The sequence below is a fragment of the Heptranchias perlo genome, chromosome 1 (assembly GCF_035084215.1).
Source record: "Heptranchias perlo isolate sHepPer1 chromosome 1, sHepPer1.hap1, whole genome shotgun sequence".
Taxonomy (NCBI): domain Eukaryota; kingdom Metazoa; phylum Chordata; class Chondrichthyes; order Hexanchiformes; family Hexanchidae; genus Heptranchias; species Heptranchias perlo.
The window spans coordinates 172,888,876-172,907,944 of record NC_090325.1 but is presented as its reverse complement, the minus strand read 5'-3'; the positions used below and the strand labels follow the sequence as shown (position 1 = coordinate 172,907,944).

The 19,069-nt window shown below is 44.0% G+C and overlaps 1 protein-coding gene across 1 annotated transcript in view; it reads right to left on the bottom strand.

Annotated features, from left to right (window-relative positions):
* rnf150a (ring finger protein 150a) overlaps positions 1–19,069 on the bottom strand; it is a 161,353-nt gene that overhangs the window by 99,621 nt on the left and 42,663 nt on the right. Inside the window, exon 2 of the mRNA XM_067993870.1 lies at positions 17,602–17,852. Within this exon, the coding sequence (XP_067849971.1) occupies positions 17,602–17,852 (251 nt within the window). The remainder of the gene's footprint in view (positions 1–17,601; positions 17,853–19,069) is intronic.

Here is a 19,069-nt window from a genome sequence, read left to right as displayed (position 1 = left end):
GTAATCAAAATTTGGCATCTCGCACCTGTGGATTTTCTTCTGTAAGGTAGGAGACAAGGAGGTCCTGCTGTGTCACCTGCACCTTAAGAGGTGTGGAGGGAGACAAACTATTTTATTTCAGTAGGATCACTGATGTTTGGTTGTCTGATTTTTAGACTTGATGCAGTGGTTCTTTTTTTACACCCATCTGCACAGGGTATATGGTATGAGTTTTCAAGGTTTATCCATGCTTATATTATTTATCATTGGTATAGTGGAGTTATCTGCTCAGCACCTGTGAACAGCACGTTATTTAGCTCTGTCTTGGCCTATATTAGAAGTTTTTCATACTGGCTATGAGGAACTTCTTGTGCTAGGATTCTAGTTCATCTCCTCTGTTCCAGGTCCTTAGTTTGAAGCTTCTGGTTTTAGGCTGCAGTATAGGGTATTATGTGGCTCCCAAGAACTATGTTGGCACTTTCTGATAGCAATGTCCTGATGTCAGGACATCCTTAGAGATGAACTGGGTAAACCATTCCAGATTCCAACCACTCGCTGTGTAAAACAGCTTTTCCTCAGGTCATTGTTGGTTCTTTTGACAATCTCGTTAAACCTATGTCCTCTGGTCCTTGACCCTTCCGCCAATGGGAACAGTTTCTCTCTGTCTAGTCCCTTCATGATTTTGAATATCTCTATCAAATCTCCTTGCAACCATATCTGTTCCAAGGAGATCAACCCCAGCTTCTCCAGTCTATCCAAGTAACCAAAGTCCCTCACCCCTGGAATCATTCTAGCAAATCTCTTCGGCGCCCTTTCTAAGGCTTTCACATCTTTCCTGAAGTGTAGTGCCCAGAACTGGACACAATACTCCAGTTGTGGCCAAACCAGTGTTTTATAAAGGTTCATCATGACTTCCATACTTTTGTACTCTATGCCTCGATTTATAAAGCTCAGGATCCCATATGCTTTTTTACCCACTTTCTCAACCTGCCCTGCCACCTTCAACGATTTGTGCACATATACCCCCAGATCTCTCTGTTCCTTTACCCCTTTTAGAGTGGTGCCCTCTAGTTTATATTGCCCCTCCTCGTTCTTCCTACCAAAATGTATCTGCGTAAATTTCATCTGCCACGTGACCGCCCATGCCACCAGCCTGTCTATATCCTCTTGAAGTCTATCAATATCCTCTTCAGTGTTTACTGCTCTTCCAAGTTTTGTGTCATCTGCAAATTTGGAAATTGTGCCCTGTACACCCAAGTCCAAGTCATTAATATATATCAAGAAAAGCAGTAGTCCCAGCACTGACCCCTGGGGAACACCACTGTACACCTCCCTCCAGTTCAAAAAACAATTATTCACCACTACTCTCTGTTTCCTGTCCCTTAGTCAATTCTGTATCCATATTGCTACAGCCACTTTATTCCATGGGCCGCAATCTTGATAAGCCTACCGTGCGCCACTTTATCAAACGCCTTTTGAAAGTCCACATACGCTACATCAACTGCATTGCCCTTACCTACCCTCTCTGTTACCTCATCAAAAAGCTCTATCAGTTTAGTTAAACACAATTTGTCTTTAACAAATCCCTGCTGGCTTTCCCTAATCAATCCACCCTCCTCCAAGTGACTGTTAATTCTGTCCCGGATTACTGTTTCTAAAAGTTTCTAAAGTAGATTAGCAACATTTCTACTTTTGAAAGAAAATGAGGCAGTCAAGGTTTGCACCACTCTGTCTTGTGAGATTTTTGCATGTTTTGTGAGGTTAAGATAGGTTTCTTACAGAAAGGATAAATCTGTTCTTTTTTTTAAAAAGGTAAGTCAGGATTTTTTTTTTAAATTGGCTGATTTAGTTCCCTAGTGTTTAGGGATATTATTTAAACATCACCATATTAAGGGTTAGTTTGATTTATTGAGCCATAATTTGCTGTAGCAGGGCATCTAACACCATCTGCTGTTACTTAGACTTGTCCTTGCACGGTTAGGTTTTTAATTTTTTTGCATGGCAAGTTGCTGAAAGTGCAAGCTGATAACATCACAGCTAGGGAAACAGGGCATATGGGACCTGAGTGAACACGGCAAGGAACTGTATATCTCCTTAACCAATCAGATTGAAGGATTGTGAAATTAACAGCGCAAGGACTGAAAAGGAAATGTAAATTAGAGTGGGTGAATTCCATAGAATGTACAGCACAGAAACAGGCGATTTGGCCCAACAGGTCCATGCTGGTGTTTATGCTCCACACAAGCCTCCACCCACCCTTCTTCATCTAACCCCATCAACATATCCTTCTATTCCTTTCTCCCTCATGTGTTTATCTAGCTTCCCCTTAAATGCATCCATACTAGTCACTTCAACTACTCCTTGTGGTAGCGCATTCCACATTCTAACCACTCTCTGGGTAAAGAAGTTTCTCCTGAATTCCCTATTGGATTTATTAGTGACTATCCTATATTTATGGCCCCTAATTCTGGTCCCCCCACAAGTGGAAACATCTTCTCTACATCTACCCTATCAAACCCTTCCATAATCTTAAAGACCTCCATCAGGTCACCCCTCAGTCTTCTCTTTTCTAGAGAAAAGAGCCCCAGCCTGTTCAATCTTTCCTAATAGGTATAATCTCAATTCCAGTATCATCCTAGTAAATCTTTTTTGCATCTTCACCAGTGCCTCTATATCCTCTTTATAATATGGACACTAGAACTGTTCACAGTACTCCAAATGAGGTCTAACCAAGGTTCTATAAGTTTAACATAACTTCTCTGCTTTTCAATTCTATTCCTCTAGAAGTGAACCCCGGTGCTTTGTTTCCTTTTTTTATGGCCTTATTAACCTAAGTTGTTACTTTTAGTGATTTGTGTATCTGTACCCCCAGATCCCTCTGCTCCTCTACCCCGTTTAGACTCTTATTTTCCAAGGTGTATGTGGCCTCCTTATTCTTCCTACCAAAATGTACCACCTCACACTTGTCTATATTGAAATTCATTTGCCAATTACATGCCCATTCTGCAAGTTTATTTGTGTCTTCCTGTATTTTGTCGCAGTCCTCCTCAGTATTAACTATAGTCCCCAATTTGGTGTCGTCCACAAATTTTGAAATTGTACTTCCGATTCCCGAGTCCAAATCGTTTTATAAATGGTGAACACAGTGGTCCCAACACCCATCCTTGTGGAACACCATTCCCACCTTTCGCCTAACAGCTCCTTCCTGTTAGTTAACCCCTAACATTTTAACCCCTAACAGGAAGGAGCTGTACCGCTGGGACGGGCTGCACCTGAACCGGGCTGGGACTAAGGTCCTAGCGGAAAGGATAAATAGGGCTGTAGAAAGGACTTTATATCAATGAAGAGGGGGAGGGGTCAGGCAGAAATAAAAATAAAATTAGCCTAAAGATTAAAAAAAGGGATGAGAGTGATGTCCAGGTCATCAATAGTGTTAAAGATAATATAAATACTTCAGGTGCAGAAAAAAATGTAGAAACTAACATCAAAATAACTGATCAAAATACAACTGAAGTGATAAAAAAAACAAGGAGTGTGATAAGTTAAAATATGTGTTAAAAACATCAGGGCAAAAGGGCAGGGTAGGGTCTGTTGCCAAATTAAAAGTTCTATAGGTTAATGCACGTAGCATAAGAAATAAAACAAGTGAATTGGGAGATCAATTTCAGCTTAAAGGGTATGACGTAGTGGTCATCAGAGACCTAGCTACAAGTTGGGCCCGACTGTGAGATAAATATACCAGGTTATAAGGTCTTTAGAAAGGACAGGGAAATTGGAAAAAGAGTAGCAATATTGACAAAGGACAATATTACACCATTAGAAACAATGGATATCAATAAGGGTGAGCAGGCAGTAGGAATTCTCTGGGTAGAATTGAGGAATAGAAAAGGATGCAAGACTTTGGTGGGAGTTATTTATAGACCTCCTGATAAAGTAGTTGTTTATAGACCTCCTCATAAATGTGGAGATCAGAGAAGCTTGTTGCAAAAATAGAGTGGTTACAGTGGGAGACTTTAATTTTCATATCATAGAATCATAGAAGTTACAACATGGAAACAGGCCCTTCGGCCCAACATGTCCATGTCGCCCAGTTTATACCACGAAGCTAGTCCCAATTGCCTGCACTTGGCCCATATCCCTCTATACCCATCTTACCCATGTAACTGTCCAAATGCTTTTTAAAAGACAAAATTGTACCCGCCTCTACTACTGCCTCTGGCAGCTCGTTCCAGACACTCACCACCCTTTGAGTGAAAAAATTGCCCCTCTGGACCCTTTTGTATCTCTCCCCTCTCACCTTAAATCTATGCCCCCTCGTTATAGACTCCCCTACCTTTGGGAAAAGATTTTGACTATTGACCTTATCTATGCCCCTCATTATTTTATAGACTTCTATAAGATCACCCCTTAACCTCCTACTCTCCAGGGAAAAAAGTCCCAGTCTGTCTAACCTCTCCCTGTAAGTCAAACCATCAAGTCCCGGTAGCATCCTAGTAAATCTTTTCTGCACTCTTTCTAGTTTAATAATATCCTTTCTATAATAGGGTGACCAGAACTGTACACAGTACTCCAAGTGTGGCCTCACCAATGCCCTGTACAGCTTCAACAAGACATCCCAACTCCTGCATTCAATGTTCTGACCAATGAAACCAAGCATGCTGAATGCCTTCTTCACCACCCTATCCACCTGTGACTCCACTTTCAAGGAGCTATGAATCTATACTCCCAGATCTCTTTGTTCTATAACTCTCCCCAACGCCCTACCATTAACGGAGTAGGTCCTGGCCCGATTCGATCTCCCAAAATGCATCACCTCACATTTATCTAAATTAAACTCCATCTGCCATTCATCGGCCCACTGGCCCAATTTATCAAGATCCCGTTGCAATCCTAGATAACCTTCTTCACTGTCCACAATGCCACCAATCTTGGTGTCATCTGCAAACTTACTAACCATGCCTCCTAAATTCTCATCCAAATCATTAATATAAATAACAAATAACAGCGGACCCAGCACCGATCCCTGAGGCACACCGCTGGACACAGGCACCCAGTTTGAAAAACAACCCTCTACAACCACCCTCTGTCTTCTGTCGTCAAGCCAATTTTGTATCCAATTGGCTACCTCACCTTGGATCCCATGAGATTTAACCTTATGTAACAACCTACCATGCGGTACCTTGTCAAATGCTTTGCTGAAGTCCATGTAGACCACGTCTACTGCACAGCCCTCATCTATCTTCTTGGTTACCCCTTCAAAAAACTCAATCAAATTCGTGAGACATGATTTTCCTCTCACAAAACCATGCTGACTGTTCCTAATTAGTCCCTGCCTCTCCAAATGCCTGTAGATCCTGTCCCTCAGAATACCCTCTAACAACTTACCCACTACAGATGTCAGGCTCACTGGTCTGTAGTTCCCAGGCTTTTCCCTGCCGCCCTTCTTAAACAAAGGCACAACATTTGCTACCCTCCAATCTTCAGGCACCTCACCTGTAGCGGTGGATGATTCAAATATCTCTGCTAGGGGACCCGCAATTTCCTCCCTAACCTCCCATAACGTCCTGGGATACATTTCATCAGGTCCCAGAGATTTATCTACCTTGATGCGCGTTAAGACTTCCAGCACCTCCCTCTCTGTAATATGTACACTCCTCAAGACATCACTATTTATTTCCCCAAGTTCCCTAACATCCATGCCTTTCTCAACCGTAAATACCGATGTGAAATATTCATTCAGGATCTCACCCATTTCTTGTGGTTCCGCGCATAGATGACCTTGTTGATCCTTAAGAGGCCCTACTCTCTCCCTAGTTACCCTTTTGCCCTTTATGTATTTGTAGAAGCTCTTTGGATTCACCTTTGCCTGATCTGCCAAAGCAATCTCATATCCCCTTTTTGCCCTCCTGATTTCTCTCTTAACTCTACTCCGGCAATCTCTATACTCTTCAAGGGATCCACTTGATCCCAGCTGCCTATGCATGTCATATGCCTCCTTCTTCTTTTTGACTCGTGCCTCAATCTCCCGAGTCATCCAAGGTTCCCTACTTCTACCAGCCTTGCCCTTCACTTTATAAGGAATGTGCTTACCCTGAACCCTGGTTAACACACTTTTGAAAGCCTCCCACTTACCAGACGTCCCTTTGCCTGCCAACAGACTCTCCCAATCAACTTCTGAAAGTTCCTGTCTAATACCATCAAAATTGGCCTTTCCCCAATTTAGAATTTTAACTTTTGGGCCAGACCTATCCTTCTCCATAGCTATCTTAAAACTAATGGAATTATGATCACTGGTCCCAAAGTGATCCCTCACTAACACTTCTGTCACCTGCCCTTCTGGGGGAAGCAGGACAGCTCGAGTCCCAAAGGCAGCAAATTTCTTGAGTATATTGGGGCCAGTTTCTGGGACATTATGTTCTTGAACCAACAAGAGAACAGGCCATATTAGATTTAGTGATGAGTAATGAGTGTGCATTAGTCAAAAGTCTAACAGTAAGGGAACACCTAGCTAACAGAGACCATAATATGATAGAATTTGATATTAGATTTGAGAGGGAGTCGGGTGAGTCAAAAACTAAGGTTTTAAATTTAGGTGAAGCTGACTTTGGAGGGATGAGGCAGAAATTGACCACAGTAGACTGGGCAGACCTATTAAAGGATAAAACTACAGGTGAACAGTGGGAGGTGTTCAAATCAGAACGAGAAATAAAAAGAGGGAAAGGAAGATTGGATTGAGAGAAAAAAAGAGACAGAAAGGAAAAGTATCATAGTAGGTACAGCATAGGAGGCGGCCATTCGGCCCATCATGCCTGTGCCGGCTCTTTGAAAGAGCTATCCAATTAGTCCCATTCCCCTGCTCTTTCCCCATAGCCCTGCAAATTTGTTCCCTTGAAGTATTTATCCAAGTCCCTTTTGAAAATTACTACTGAATCTGCTTCCACCACCCTGTCAGGCAGTGCATTCCAGATCATTATAATTTGCAGTGCAAAAAAATGTTTCCTCATGTCGCCTCTGGCTCTTTTGCCAATCACCTTAAATCTGTGTCCAATGGTTACGGACCCTTCTGCCACTGGAAACAGTTTCTCCTTATTTACTCTATCAAAAACATTCATGATTTTGAATATCTCTATCAAATCTCCTCTTAACCTTCTCTGCTCTAAGGAGAAAAAACCCAGCTTCTCCAGTCTCTCCACATAACTAAAGTCCCTCGTCCCTTCTACCACTCTAGTAAATCTCTTCTGCACACATAGCCTTGTGCAGTCTTTCCTAAAAACATATTTCCTAAAGTGTGGTGCCCAGAATTGAACAATACACCACCTGCAGCCTAACCAGTGATTTATAAAAGGTTTTGCATAACTTCCTTGCTTTTATCATCTATGCCTCTATTAATAAACCCCAGGATCCCAAATCCTTTGTTAAACAGCCTTCTCATCGTGTCCTGCCACCTTTAAAGATTTGTGTACATATACCCCCTGGTGTAAAAAAAAGTAAAAATTTAAAATTTTGCATTTTTAAAATCTCCATCAACAATTAAAACCTGAAGGAATGAGATTCCACACTTGTAATAGTTAATTTTCAGTGCCAGAGAGGTTGATTGGCTGTAATTAACACATATCACATCGTTAAAAGGGTTCTTAGACTGGAATAGACAAGACTTAACTTTCTCCACATATTGTAGTGCACAAATTGGCAGAGACTCTGAAGACCTACCTGTTCCGGCCAACTTAGAACATATCATCTCTGTACTACCTGTTGCCTTGAGCTGCCAGGTGAAAGCATACAGTGACAACAAATTGTTACAAAGCTAAGTGGCCATGGTGTGGTAATGAATGTTGACAAAGCCAATATAAAGTAGCAATAAATGTTCTGTAATCAAACATGACATTTAACATTGTAAAGACATCATCGGACCACCTACAGGCATAACAGGTAATGCAGATAAACATGGCCTGTTTACAATATGTGATTTTAACCAGTGTTGGGAATCTTATTTCGCAATTCCATCCATTTGTCCATGAAAACACAAACCAGTGCCTTGTCAATGAGTGACCTCGCTATGTAGAGTTTGAGCTTGAACTTTTTTTAATGAATGGAAAAACTACACCTACATTAAGTAAACTAACAATGTCATTATTTGTTCAACCTCCACTCTCCACATATAATCATCATTGTAGTGCAAATTGGCAGAGACACTCTGAAGACTCACATATTCTGGCCAACTTAGAACAATGCACCTCTGTACTACCTGTTGCCTTGATCTGCCAGATGAAAGCATACAAATTACTCCAGATAAACTCAATAGCCTGCTGTTATGTGTCAGTACTTTGTCATTAGTCTGAGAATATTATATATGAGAGCAACAAAATGCTAACATTTATCTTTTTTGCATGTTTTTTGTTCGCCTCTTGGTAACTGGCAGAGTAAAAGACTTTGAATTCTCTCTCGAACAGTAATCCCACCAGGGGACATTTGAAAATTATGTAAAATTTTTTATTAAACTACATTGGAGGTAACAGTACTTGTTAATTAGGGAACTATATTAAGTAAGCATGACAGCCTGGTTCCTTAGATCATCAAAAGCAGTCATACAAGCATTTCAGTTTACAAAATGTTCAAACTCATCAACTTTTGTTGGTAATTGTGTATAGGTTGTGTGTTTGAGCAGTACTGTGCACCTTATTTATAACTCGCATCCATGATTAATCCAGTAAGTTGATTGGCTTGGCAATTTGGCAGATCATGCACATTCCATGCTTACAATTTTAAGCTTTAAGACTCAGAACTAGCTTTAGTGTTGTGGAACATTTAAAAAACATCAACCTTCAAAGCACAGTATCAGTCAAAGGAAAAGAAATTTGATTCTATTCCATCCAGCTGTAGAGGTCTAATTATAGTTTATTAGATTAGACTAAACTGCAATAAAATAGTAGACATAGGGTTCAATAATTTGCACAGATGTGAAAATTTACCATTTTAACCCTTTAAACAGTTAAGCTTGGAAAATTAACCTACTTACTAGAGATTATAGCAGAACCTTGATTATATCAATAAACTAGATTGCCAAGATACTTTATGCTTGAATCAGGTTCTCTCTAAATTGAAAATTGATTTAAAAAAAACGTATCCTGCAGCCTTCCTCAATTTCTGAATGAGTAATGAAAATTAATGCAAAATGGTAAAATCTCAAATTGGTCAAACTTGCAGATAATACTAAACTACATGGGGCACTGGAATCAGAAGGGTCAGCTCTGAAACTACAAAATGAGTTGGACAAGATATGTAAGTAAATGGCAGGTTACATTTAATACAGACAAATGTAAAGTGCGACACATTGGAAGAAAAACAGATAATCCACATACTTCCCGAATGGTGTTGAAATAGCCAAGGATGAAGCTGAAAGAGACCTCTGGGCCCCGATATTACCAGGGAGGCGGGATGGCAGCTGGGGGGGGGGGGGGGGGGGGGCGCAACTGGGCATGTGGGTAACTCGCCCAGTCAAATCCGTCCGTTCCCCACGCGATCGCGGGTAAATTGAAGCCACTTAACGTGGCTTCTGGGTTTCCCGTCGTCAAACGGCGCAGCGGGCGGACTGCGCAACCGCATCACAGGCTGTCAGCTGGAGGGGCCCTATTAAATGGGCAGTCCTCCAATGCTGCTCCTGGAGCAAACACCCAAAATTATAGAATGGAGCAGCCCAAGCGAAAGGCTGCTCCCAGCTTTACTGATGCCTCACTCCAGGTCCTACTGGATGGGGCGAGGAGGAGGAGGAGGAGGAGGAGGAGGGATATATTCTACCCGGCGGACGGGAGGAAGCGGCCTACTCTGCCACCAAGAAGTCCTGGCTCGAGTTGGCAGAGGAGGTCACCAGCAGCAGCAACATCTCCCGTACCTGGATACAGTGCAGGAAGCGCTACAATGACCTAACTAGGTCAGCCAAAGTGAGTACACTTATTGATTCTCCAACACTCCGTCTTCCACATCACTGCCCCCATCCTACTACTCATTCTGCACTGCCAACACTACTCTATCACATCACTCCTCACACCTCCTCAACTTACCTGCACTTACTCACCACTTCCTCACCTCCCCAGTACTCATCCCACCTTTACCACTCAACCCAATCCTCATACAATGTCATTGCTCTGTCTCACACTCACCCTCTGATACATCTCTTTCTCGGTCAGCCTCACCCAAACCAATGCACTCAGCGGTTGGCCACGTCACCATCACTCACTCGCCCAGAATGCACGGGAGAGGGAGAGGTCCGGAGAGGGGCCGCACCGAGCACAAAGGAAGATGGTAGTGGTTGTTGGAGGCCAATCATTTCAGCCCCAGGACATTGCTGCAGGAGTTCCTCAGGGCAGTGTCCTAGGCCCAACCATCTTCAGCTGCTTCATCAATGACCTTCCCTCCATCATCAGGTCAGAAATGGGGATGTTCGCTGATGATTGCACAGTGTTTAGTTCCATTCGCAACCCCTCAGATAATGAAGCAGTCCGTGCCCGCATGCAGCAAGACCTGGACAACATCCAGGCTTGGGCTCATAAGTGGCAAGTAACATTCGCGCCAGACAAGTGGCGGGCAATGACCATCTCCAACAAGAGAGAGTCTAACCACCTCCCCTTGACATTCTACGGCATAACCATCGCCGAATCCCCCACAATCAACATCATGGGGGTCACCATTGACCAGAAACTTAACTGGACCAGCCACATAAATACTGTGGCTACAAGAGCAGGTCAGAGGCTGGGTATTCTGCGACGAGTGACTCACCTCCTGACTCCCCAAAGCCTTTCCACCATCTACAAGGCACAAGTCAGGAGTGTGATGGAATACACTCCATTTGCCTGGACGAGTGCAGCTCCAACAACAGTCAAGAAGCTCGACACCATCCAGGACAAAACAGCCCGCTTGATTGGCACCCCATCCACCACCCTAAACATTCACTCCCTTCACCATCGGCGCACTGTGGCTGCAGTGTGTACCATCCACAGGATGCACTGTAGCAACTCGCCAAGCCTTCTTCGACAGCACCTCCCAAACCCGTGACCTCTACCACCTAGAAGGACAAGGGCAGCAGGCACATGAGAACAACACCACCTGCACGTTCCGCTCCAAGTCACACACCATCCCGACTTGGAAATGTATCTCCGTTCCTTCATCGTCGCCGGGTCAAAATCCTGGAACTCCCTTCCTAACAGCATTGTGGAAGAACCTTCACCACACGGACTGCAGCAGTTCAAGAAGGTGGCTCACCACCACCTTCTCAAGGGCAATTAGGGATGGGCAATAAATGCTGGCCTTGGCTGCGACGCCCACATCCCATGAACAAATAAAAAAAAATCTAGTCCTCACAGATGCGGAGCAGGAGGCACTGGAACTGAGCCGCATCCTCGAGTGCCTGTCCATTGGGGACACCGAGACTGCCACCCGACAAACGGCTGGTGACAGAACTTTAACATTCAGTACACCCAATAACATGCCATGCCATCTTCAGCACCTCAACATCTGTCATCATGCTTAATATTGCCTTCTGTTCTCTTACAGGGCCTTCAGCGACCGCTGTGACGGCACAGGGCGATTCCTCAGAGGACCTGCCGGCCTCTGAGGGGGCACTGTCACATCTGAGCAAGCCATCCACCAGCGCAGATGCACACACCTCAGTGGGTCCCCGTCCTCAGAGTTGGGGTTGCACATGGTGAGTCACCACACACGTGAGCACGAGCAGACACTGGTGGCAGGGGCAGCTGTGGAGAGTCCGCGTCAGTGGAAGCAGTCTTCTCGAGGCTCTGCTCAGCTGCACACAGATGCTGAACCCTGGGGCCATCCATGAAAAGAATGATCAAGGGGCAGCAGCACATTTGCAAGGTGCTGGAACAGGTGCCACACGCACTCTCCCCAACCGCGCAGATTCCAACTCCTGCATGACTGGAATCGTGGAACAGGTAAGGGAGGGTATGTCAGATATTGTTACAGGGACATACGGGCATCTCTGAGATAGTGTCGTGGGCAAGTGCGGGAATGTCTACGATGGAGGGAAGGCTAGCCCTCATGGAGTTTCAAGCACGGCTCACCAATGAACCTGCAGCATGCTCAATTGTAGACCTAGTAGCGATGTGGCTGTCGTTATAGCGACGCTGTTGCTCGTGGTGGGGTTCCTTAGAGGTGTCATGAGCTATGTGTGCAGGGGATATCCCTTGTCCCCGAGGAGCCAGCCCTTGTGGGTGTTCGGTGCATGGAAGAGGGGAGGGATATTGGACTCCCGGAGGATGAAAGAATTGTAGCAGCTGCCAGGGCATCTGGTGCACACGTGAAGGAATCTCTTGCGGTGGTCACAGATGAGCTGAGTGTTGATGGAGCGATAGCCCTTTCTGTTGATGAACAGTCCTGGCTCGTGTGGAGGCGCTCGTATTGCTATATAGGTGCAATCAATTACATTCTGCACCAGTGGGAAGCCAACCACAGCGTGGAATCCCACTGCCCTCTCTCCGTCGGGCTGAGGTCATCTATGGGGAAGTTGACATAGTGCGAGGCCCTGCGAAACAAGCCGTTGGTGACCTGCCTTATGCACTTGTGTGCAGACGACTGAGAGACCCCGGCGATGTCCCCGGTGGTACGCTGGAATGATATGGAGGTGAAGAAGTTGAGGGCAGTGGTGACTTTGACAGCGACAGGTAAGGAGATGCTGCTCAGGCCAGCCGGGAGCAGCTCAGCATGAAGGAGGCTGCGGATGCCCACGACTGACTCTGAGCCTCCATATGCACTGCTCCTCAGAGATGTCCAGGAAGCTGAGCCTTAGTTTGTAGACCCTGCTGCAAGGGTAGCGTCTCCTGCAATGTCGTTCTCTCTGTTGCTGCCCTCCGTGCTGTTGTGCTGGTGCCTGTGGCGCAGCACAGTGTTGTGGAGTTCGACGGCGTGCCTGGCGAGGCTGGCAATGTTGCTTGTCCTCGGATGAAGTGATGAATGCAGTCATGGCGCCCCACATCCTGATGGTGACGGTTTGAGGGGGTCTGCAAAGTAGGTAAATGTCTTTGCACAGCAGAGTTTTGGGTATAAATTAAGAATATTGAGTGGAAAGACAAAGGTGTTGCAGCCAAAACTTTGTCTGAAGTGGCAGTGCCCTGCTGCAATAAATGAGGTTTCCCCCTACCTTTGCATCTCCCGCTGGCTGAAACACATCTGCTACAACAGGGAGTGTTTCCCACAGCGCGGGAAATACGCTGAGGACCCTTCAAAATTGCACCCCTGCCAAAATCTCCACTCAATGAGGTCTCCCAACTACCTCAACTATCTACCTAACTACGTAAAGCAGCATCCCGCCGGCTTTAATTGCTGGTGGAATTCCCACATTCGGGAGCTGCGCGCGCATCACTGGGGAACCGGAAGTCAGCAGATTGGAGCAGGGCTCCGAACCCACTCCGGGATTCTGCCATTTTACGAGCCCCCAACGCACCCGCTCCGACATCCGAAAATCGGCCCCATGGTGTCAGAGTAAACTCAACACTAAACATGTCCAATTTATGCAGAGCAGCAAACAACAAATCCTATAAAATGTTGTATTCTACTGATTTGGCTATGTAGACCAAGTCAGAAGAGGTAATGATCAAACTTTATAGCACTTTGGTCAGGCCACACCTTGAATATTGCATCCAGTTCTGGCCTCCAAAAAAGAGAGACGTGCAGGCTGTGGAGGCAGTGCAGAAAAGAGCTAAGAGGCTGATCCCAGATTTAGCAGTCTGAAATATGAGGAAAGACTGGAGAAACTTGGGCTTTCAACCTGGAAAGGAGGTGTCCAAGAGACGATCCTATGGAGGCATATAAGATTTTCAGACTTTAGAAAAAATTAACCCAAAATATTACTTTAAATTAAACTGTGGGAGTAGAACAGGGGGTCACAAGCTCAAACAAGAGGAATGAGCTTTTAAGACTGATACCAGGAAATTTTACTTCTCACAAAATGTAATCACCCTGTGGAATATACTTCCAGATGGAGTACTGGACGCAAATATCCTCTTTGTTTATTCTGACTTCTCCCTCACCTCACACACTCTGCATGACACGCTGCAGATGCTTTCAACACCCACTTTCTCATTGCTCTTCCTCACGCCACAAACTAACCCTTCTCTCTTACTTTCATTTCAGCACTAAGAATGTCGACGCTCCTCAGGCAATGGAAAAAAAAAGGAGTGCTGTGTTGCAGGAGATGAACAGTCACTTAACCACCAGCTCAGATACTGACAATACACGGACTTTAAAGACTTAGTAAGAAGAGGGATATGCACATGATGACTCACCGGGCACAAGTGTGCAGGAGTTTGGGCAGGGGGATAGGACGCTACAGATGCCAGCTCGCCAGAGGGCAAGGTCGCATACTAGTTCTACTTCATAGTACTCAGATGCTGACATTGGTGGCTCAGGCTACCGAAGAAGGCTCATGGACATACACCGGGAAATGCTTGGTGCACTGGGCAGCCTGCCAGAGAGCTTGAACACAATGTCATGGAGCACGGAGGACTCCAGCTCCAACTTGTCGCAAGGCTTTGCGCAGAGCTTTGGGACCATTCTGTCCAATTTCAGCTCCATCAGCTCCACATTGAAACCCACCATGATGGACCGTCTTATTACAACAAAATGAGTGACCCAAATTAGATCAATTCAAGTTCATTTCCTGAATTCTTCAATTTAACTCTACTCGCATACTACAGATTCAGATTTTCCTGGCCCTTTTACTAATTTTTATTCTTAACAACAGTGCTGCCCATGTGCAAAAAGGGCAAAATTTCAATTTTCCACATGACCCTGAAGTGTGGTAAGCTGACATCAACGTAGCCAGGTTCTTTGGGATAACAATATTCTATTATTAATTGGAAGTTGCATAATGAGGACAAATAATTGAAGGCTACTTCCACATTTATGATTTTCCAAATCTCACATCAATGTGCATTCTTGGCTATATCTGGCTTACAATTATTTCATGCAGTAGAGTAAGCAAATTATGTACTCGGCATACCAACACTCAAGCATAAAAGAACAGCAATTCTTCAAAAATTGTACCATTTGATATCCTAAAATGGACATGTTTTGGTTTTAAAAGGCCAAATTCCAATTTTTCTTAAGTAAAATTAGCACTTTCTATGTAAACTGATCATTGAACCAAAACATACATTATAATCTATGGCTGAAAAGTATGAGTAACAAGCTGAGTCAGCCCCTCCCTGAAACCTTAGAACTGCACGTGTTCTTTAGACAGAAAGACACTCAACCAACGTTGACTGAAAAGACGCAGTCAGACAAAAATTAACACTGAGCCAATGGCGGCGGTATTAGGAGGAGTGACCAAAAGCTTGGTCAAAGAGGTGGATTTTAAGGAGGAAAAGGAGGTGGATAAGTGGAGGTGTTTAGGGAGGGTATTGCAGAGCATGGGGTCCAGATGACTGAAGATACGGCCACCAGTAGTGGGACGAAGGGAGCAAAGTATGCACAAGTCTAGAGTTGAAGGAACAGAGAAATCCGGGGGTACTGTCGGGCTGGAGAAGATTACAGAGATAGGAAGGGGCAAGGCCATGAAAAGATTTAAACACAATGAACAGAATTTAAAATTTGAGGCTTTGGGGGACTGGGAGTCATTGTAGTTCAGCAAGGACAGGAGTGATTGGTGAGCGCAACAGGATACGGACTGCAGAGTTTTGGATGAGTTGAAATTTACAGAGTATGCAGGAAAGGAGGTTTGCCAGGAGATCACTGGAACAGTCGAGTCCGGGTGTGACAAAGGCATGGATGTGAGTTTCAGCAGCAAATGGGCTGAGGCCTGGAGAGATTGAAGACATGAATATTTGATTCAGTTCACAAGGGAGTACTTACTGTCGTACCTCAGGTTTTGGTATCATACAATTAGATACAGGGCAGCATGAGTCAGCTCTGATAAAAGGCGGAAGCCCCAATTTTAAACCTGCCTGCCCGGTGTGAATAGTGCAGGCGGGCGGGCAGGTGGGAGGGTTCAAATTATAGTCAAGGTGCTGCCTGTTGTGTTCTCACACCACCATTTAAACTGCGCCAATTCTGGTCGAGGGGAAAGTGGCCGGTGCAGGCACCTCATAAATATCCAGAATTCGGGGTCTAATGACGTCATTTGAACCTCTGAATTTGGGGCCCATCATTTTATTAAATCATTTTTTTTTACTTTTAAAGTAGATGATATTGATAGATTTATCCAGAAAAGTGGTTGTAGTGTTTTTTTCATGTCAATCCTGTTGATAGTACAGACTACAATATGGCAACGTGTGCTATTCTCATGGCTTACAATTTAACCCCTGAAGCATTCAGTCACAAATTTAAGAAACTAAGAAAGAATCTGGAATATAGCTATCCACCTCAAAGACACGTGCCAGAAATGGCTGGAAAATGAAGGCATAATAGACTATGAACGTTTTGCCATTTAATATTAATGGACAGATTCCCGGAAATAGGCTCAAAGGAATTTAATAATCTGGTTACCTGATCATGAGTAAAAACTCTCGAGCAGCTAGGTACATGCGCTAATCATTTCATGGCCTCATGAGCACAGGTGAGCCGTCACACAGTTGGGAGACCAGATGCCTTATGCTGTCTCATGAATGAGCTACTCAGTGAGCCACCTGCTCAGCTTGCTCGGGCAGGGCCCTAGGGCGGGGGTGGCAGGAGACAGCCCAGCAGAAGCTAGAGATCTGAAGATAATGAGATCGTGTTTTAAATGCAGTGAAGTAGACCACAAAGAGAACCACTGCTGATGTCTTAAAAACGCAAACCAGGAGGCCACTTGAGCTCATGATGGCCAGTTACACAGTTGCCGCTGATATAGATAGGTTGACTCATAACCTTCACTCAGTCAAAATGAATGGGATGCATATAAAGGGGTTGAGAGATACTGCCTGCTTTTTGACGACAGTACATAGCAGCCTGATGAAGGACTACCATTACATAAAGGCAAAGTTGCCTGCATCTAGGAGCTGTGGATGACCACAGAAGTACCTATGGTCAGAGCTTGGCTGGATTATTTGGGCTATGCAGGGGTTACGGAAATGAGAGCTTATTCATTCATGCTGTTTAATGTTTTAATAGAGAATGACGTAGATAGAACGGGGGTTACAGACCAGCAGCTCAGAGAAGAAGTGATCGGGGGAAGCACAAGGTTGGTCTTATTGGCCCACTGCAAACAGCTGCAGAAGTCACTGACCAAGCAGCACAAGTTCTAGGGTTTCCCACACTTTCTAAGAGTGATGTCACAATCATGCACTTCTAGCTAAGGTTCAGAGATACAGCTGCTAGCTCACTGCTGGAAGCATATGATCACAGGATCAATTCCTTTTCCATGAATCACTCCTGATGGATTCATGGCACCAGTGCCTATCATTCGTTTGAAATTAATACAATGAATTGATTTAATTTGGGAAACAAAAACACTTTTTTTTTAAAAAAGCTTTTGGTTCCCATGGGTTATCCCAATGTAAAACAGAAACAACAATTGTCATCCCAGGGACAAGTGACAGAAAACATTTAAACATTGTTTCTGAATATGCAAGGTTTTCAAAATAAAACTAAATAGCCAACTATACTGTTAAAATCCAAGGATTAAAATTACCTTACCTGATTCCGATCTCGAGCATTTGCATATCTGAACCTCTGGATATAGTAGAAGACTAACCAGGCCAGCGAAATGATCATTAACACAATGAATGAGATCGACACAAATACAACTGAGGTACGGCTGACATATTTTTGTAAATTACGTGTTCCAATTGTTATGTACATCATTATGGTGACATTCCTTTCAAGTAGGCTCATAATCTCACGTCCTTTCAGCTCAGGAATCATAATGGCTACAATGTCTCCTGTACCTGCAAAACAGAAAAAGAGAAATACTAAAACTGAATTGCGAATGCAGTTTACAGAAATGCTTTTCCTTTCTAGGTCATTTTGAACCCTAGATTACTACAACATATTATTATTTTGATTTTCAAGTTTTGCCACAATGTCTGTATAACATGAACATGTGGGAACAACTAGCAATTTATTTGTTAAATTGGCCAGTACCCTTGTGTTTTGAAGCAGGATTTATGTCGGTTGTAATTGTGGTTCCAAAAGTGGTAATCAATGGCTCCGAAAGCGATAATCAATGGGCTATCCTCAATTTTCAGTATTTGGTCAGCCGGAAGTCTGGTATGCACAGAAACATGCTTAAGAATCTCAAAACCAAATTACTGGGAAATCATATATGTGTTTGCCCGACCTGAAGTGAACACTCCCTCTCTGTGGTGACACACTTCATTACCTAAGCTCAGAGAGCTTAGGTTCTGATTGGCAAAAAATTACTTCCCCTTTCTGAGTGTGCATAGGAGTACTTTTGAAGCTTAACCAGCCAAAATTGTGCAAACTTACCAATATAAGACACTGGCAAACTTTGGTTTCTCTTCCCACTCCCACACTGTTACCTCCGGAGTTCCCCAAAGATCTATCTTTGTCCCCCTCCCCATCTACACCTGGCCCCTTAGCAACATAATCCACTTACATGGGGTCAGCCTCCACATGTACGCTGACGACACCCAGCCCTACCTCTCCTCTTCACTACATAGTTTTTCTACTTTATATAAATGCAAGTTGTTGATGATAATCGCTCCTGTGAAGTGCCTTGGGATGTTTTACTATGTTAAAGGTGCTATATAAATGCAAGCTGCGGTTGCTGTTGTTTATTATAAATTTCTATATTTAAAGTTACTGCGTGACTACGTCAAGTTGGCATATTTTCGCTGTGCTGTAAAAGTTTAAACATGCCTCACTTAAACTGACTAGAAGCAGATCCATAGTTGTATATGGAAGGCATAGCACAGGTACTGCACACAAGATGTAGCTGAGACATTACCGCAAACTGCAACGTTTTACACCATGTTGATCACCCACCATAAAACTTCTTAAAAAAAAAGTGGAGATGTGTCTGATGTGAGAAATACAGAAAGTTACTCCACGTAAACAGAGTAATGGACAAAACAGAATTTTATGGAGAAACCAGAAAACATTTTTCTAGCGGTACATTTTTGCTGAAATTGATTTTTAAGCA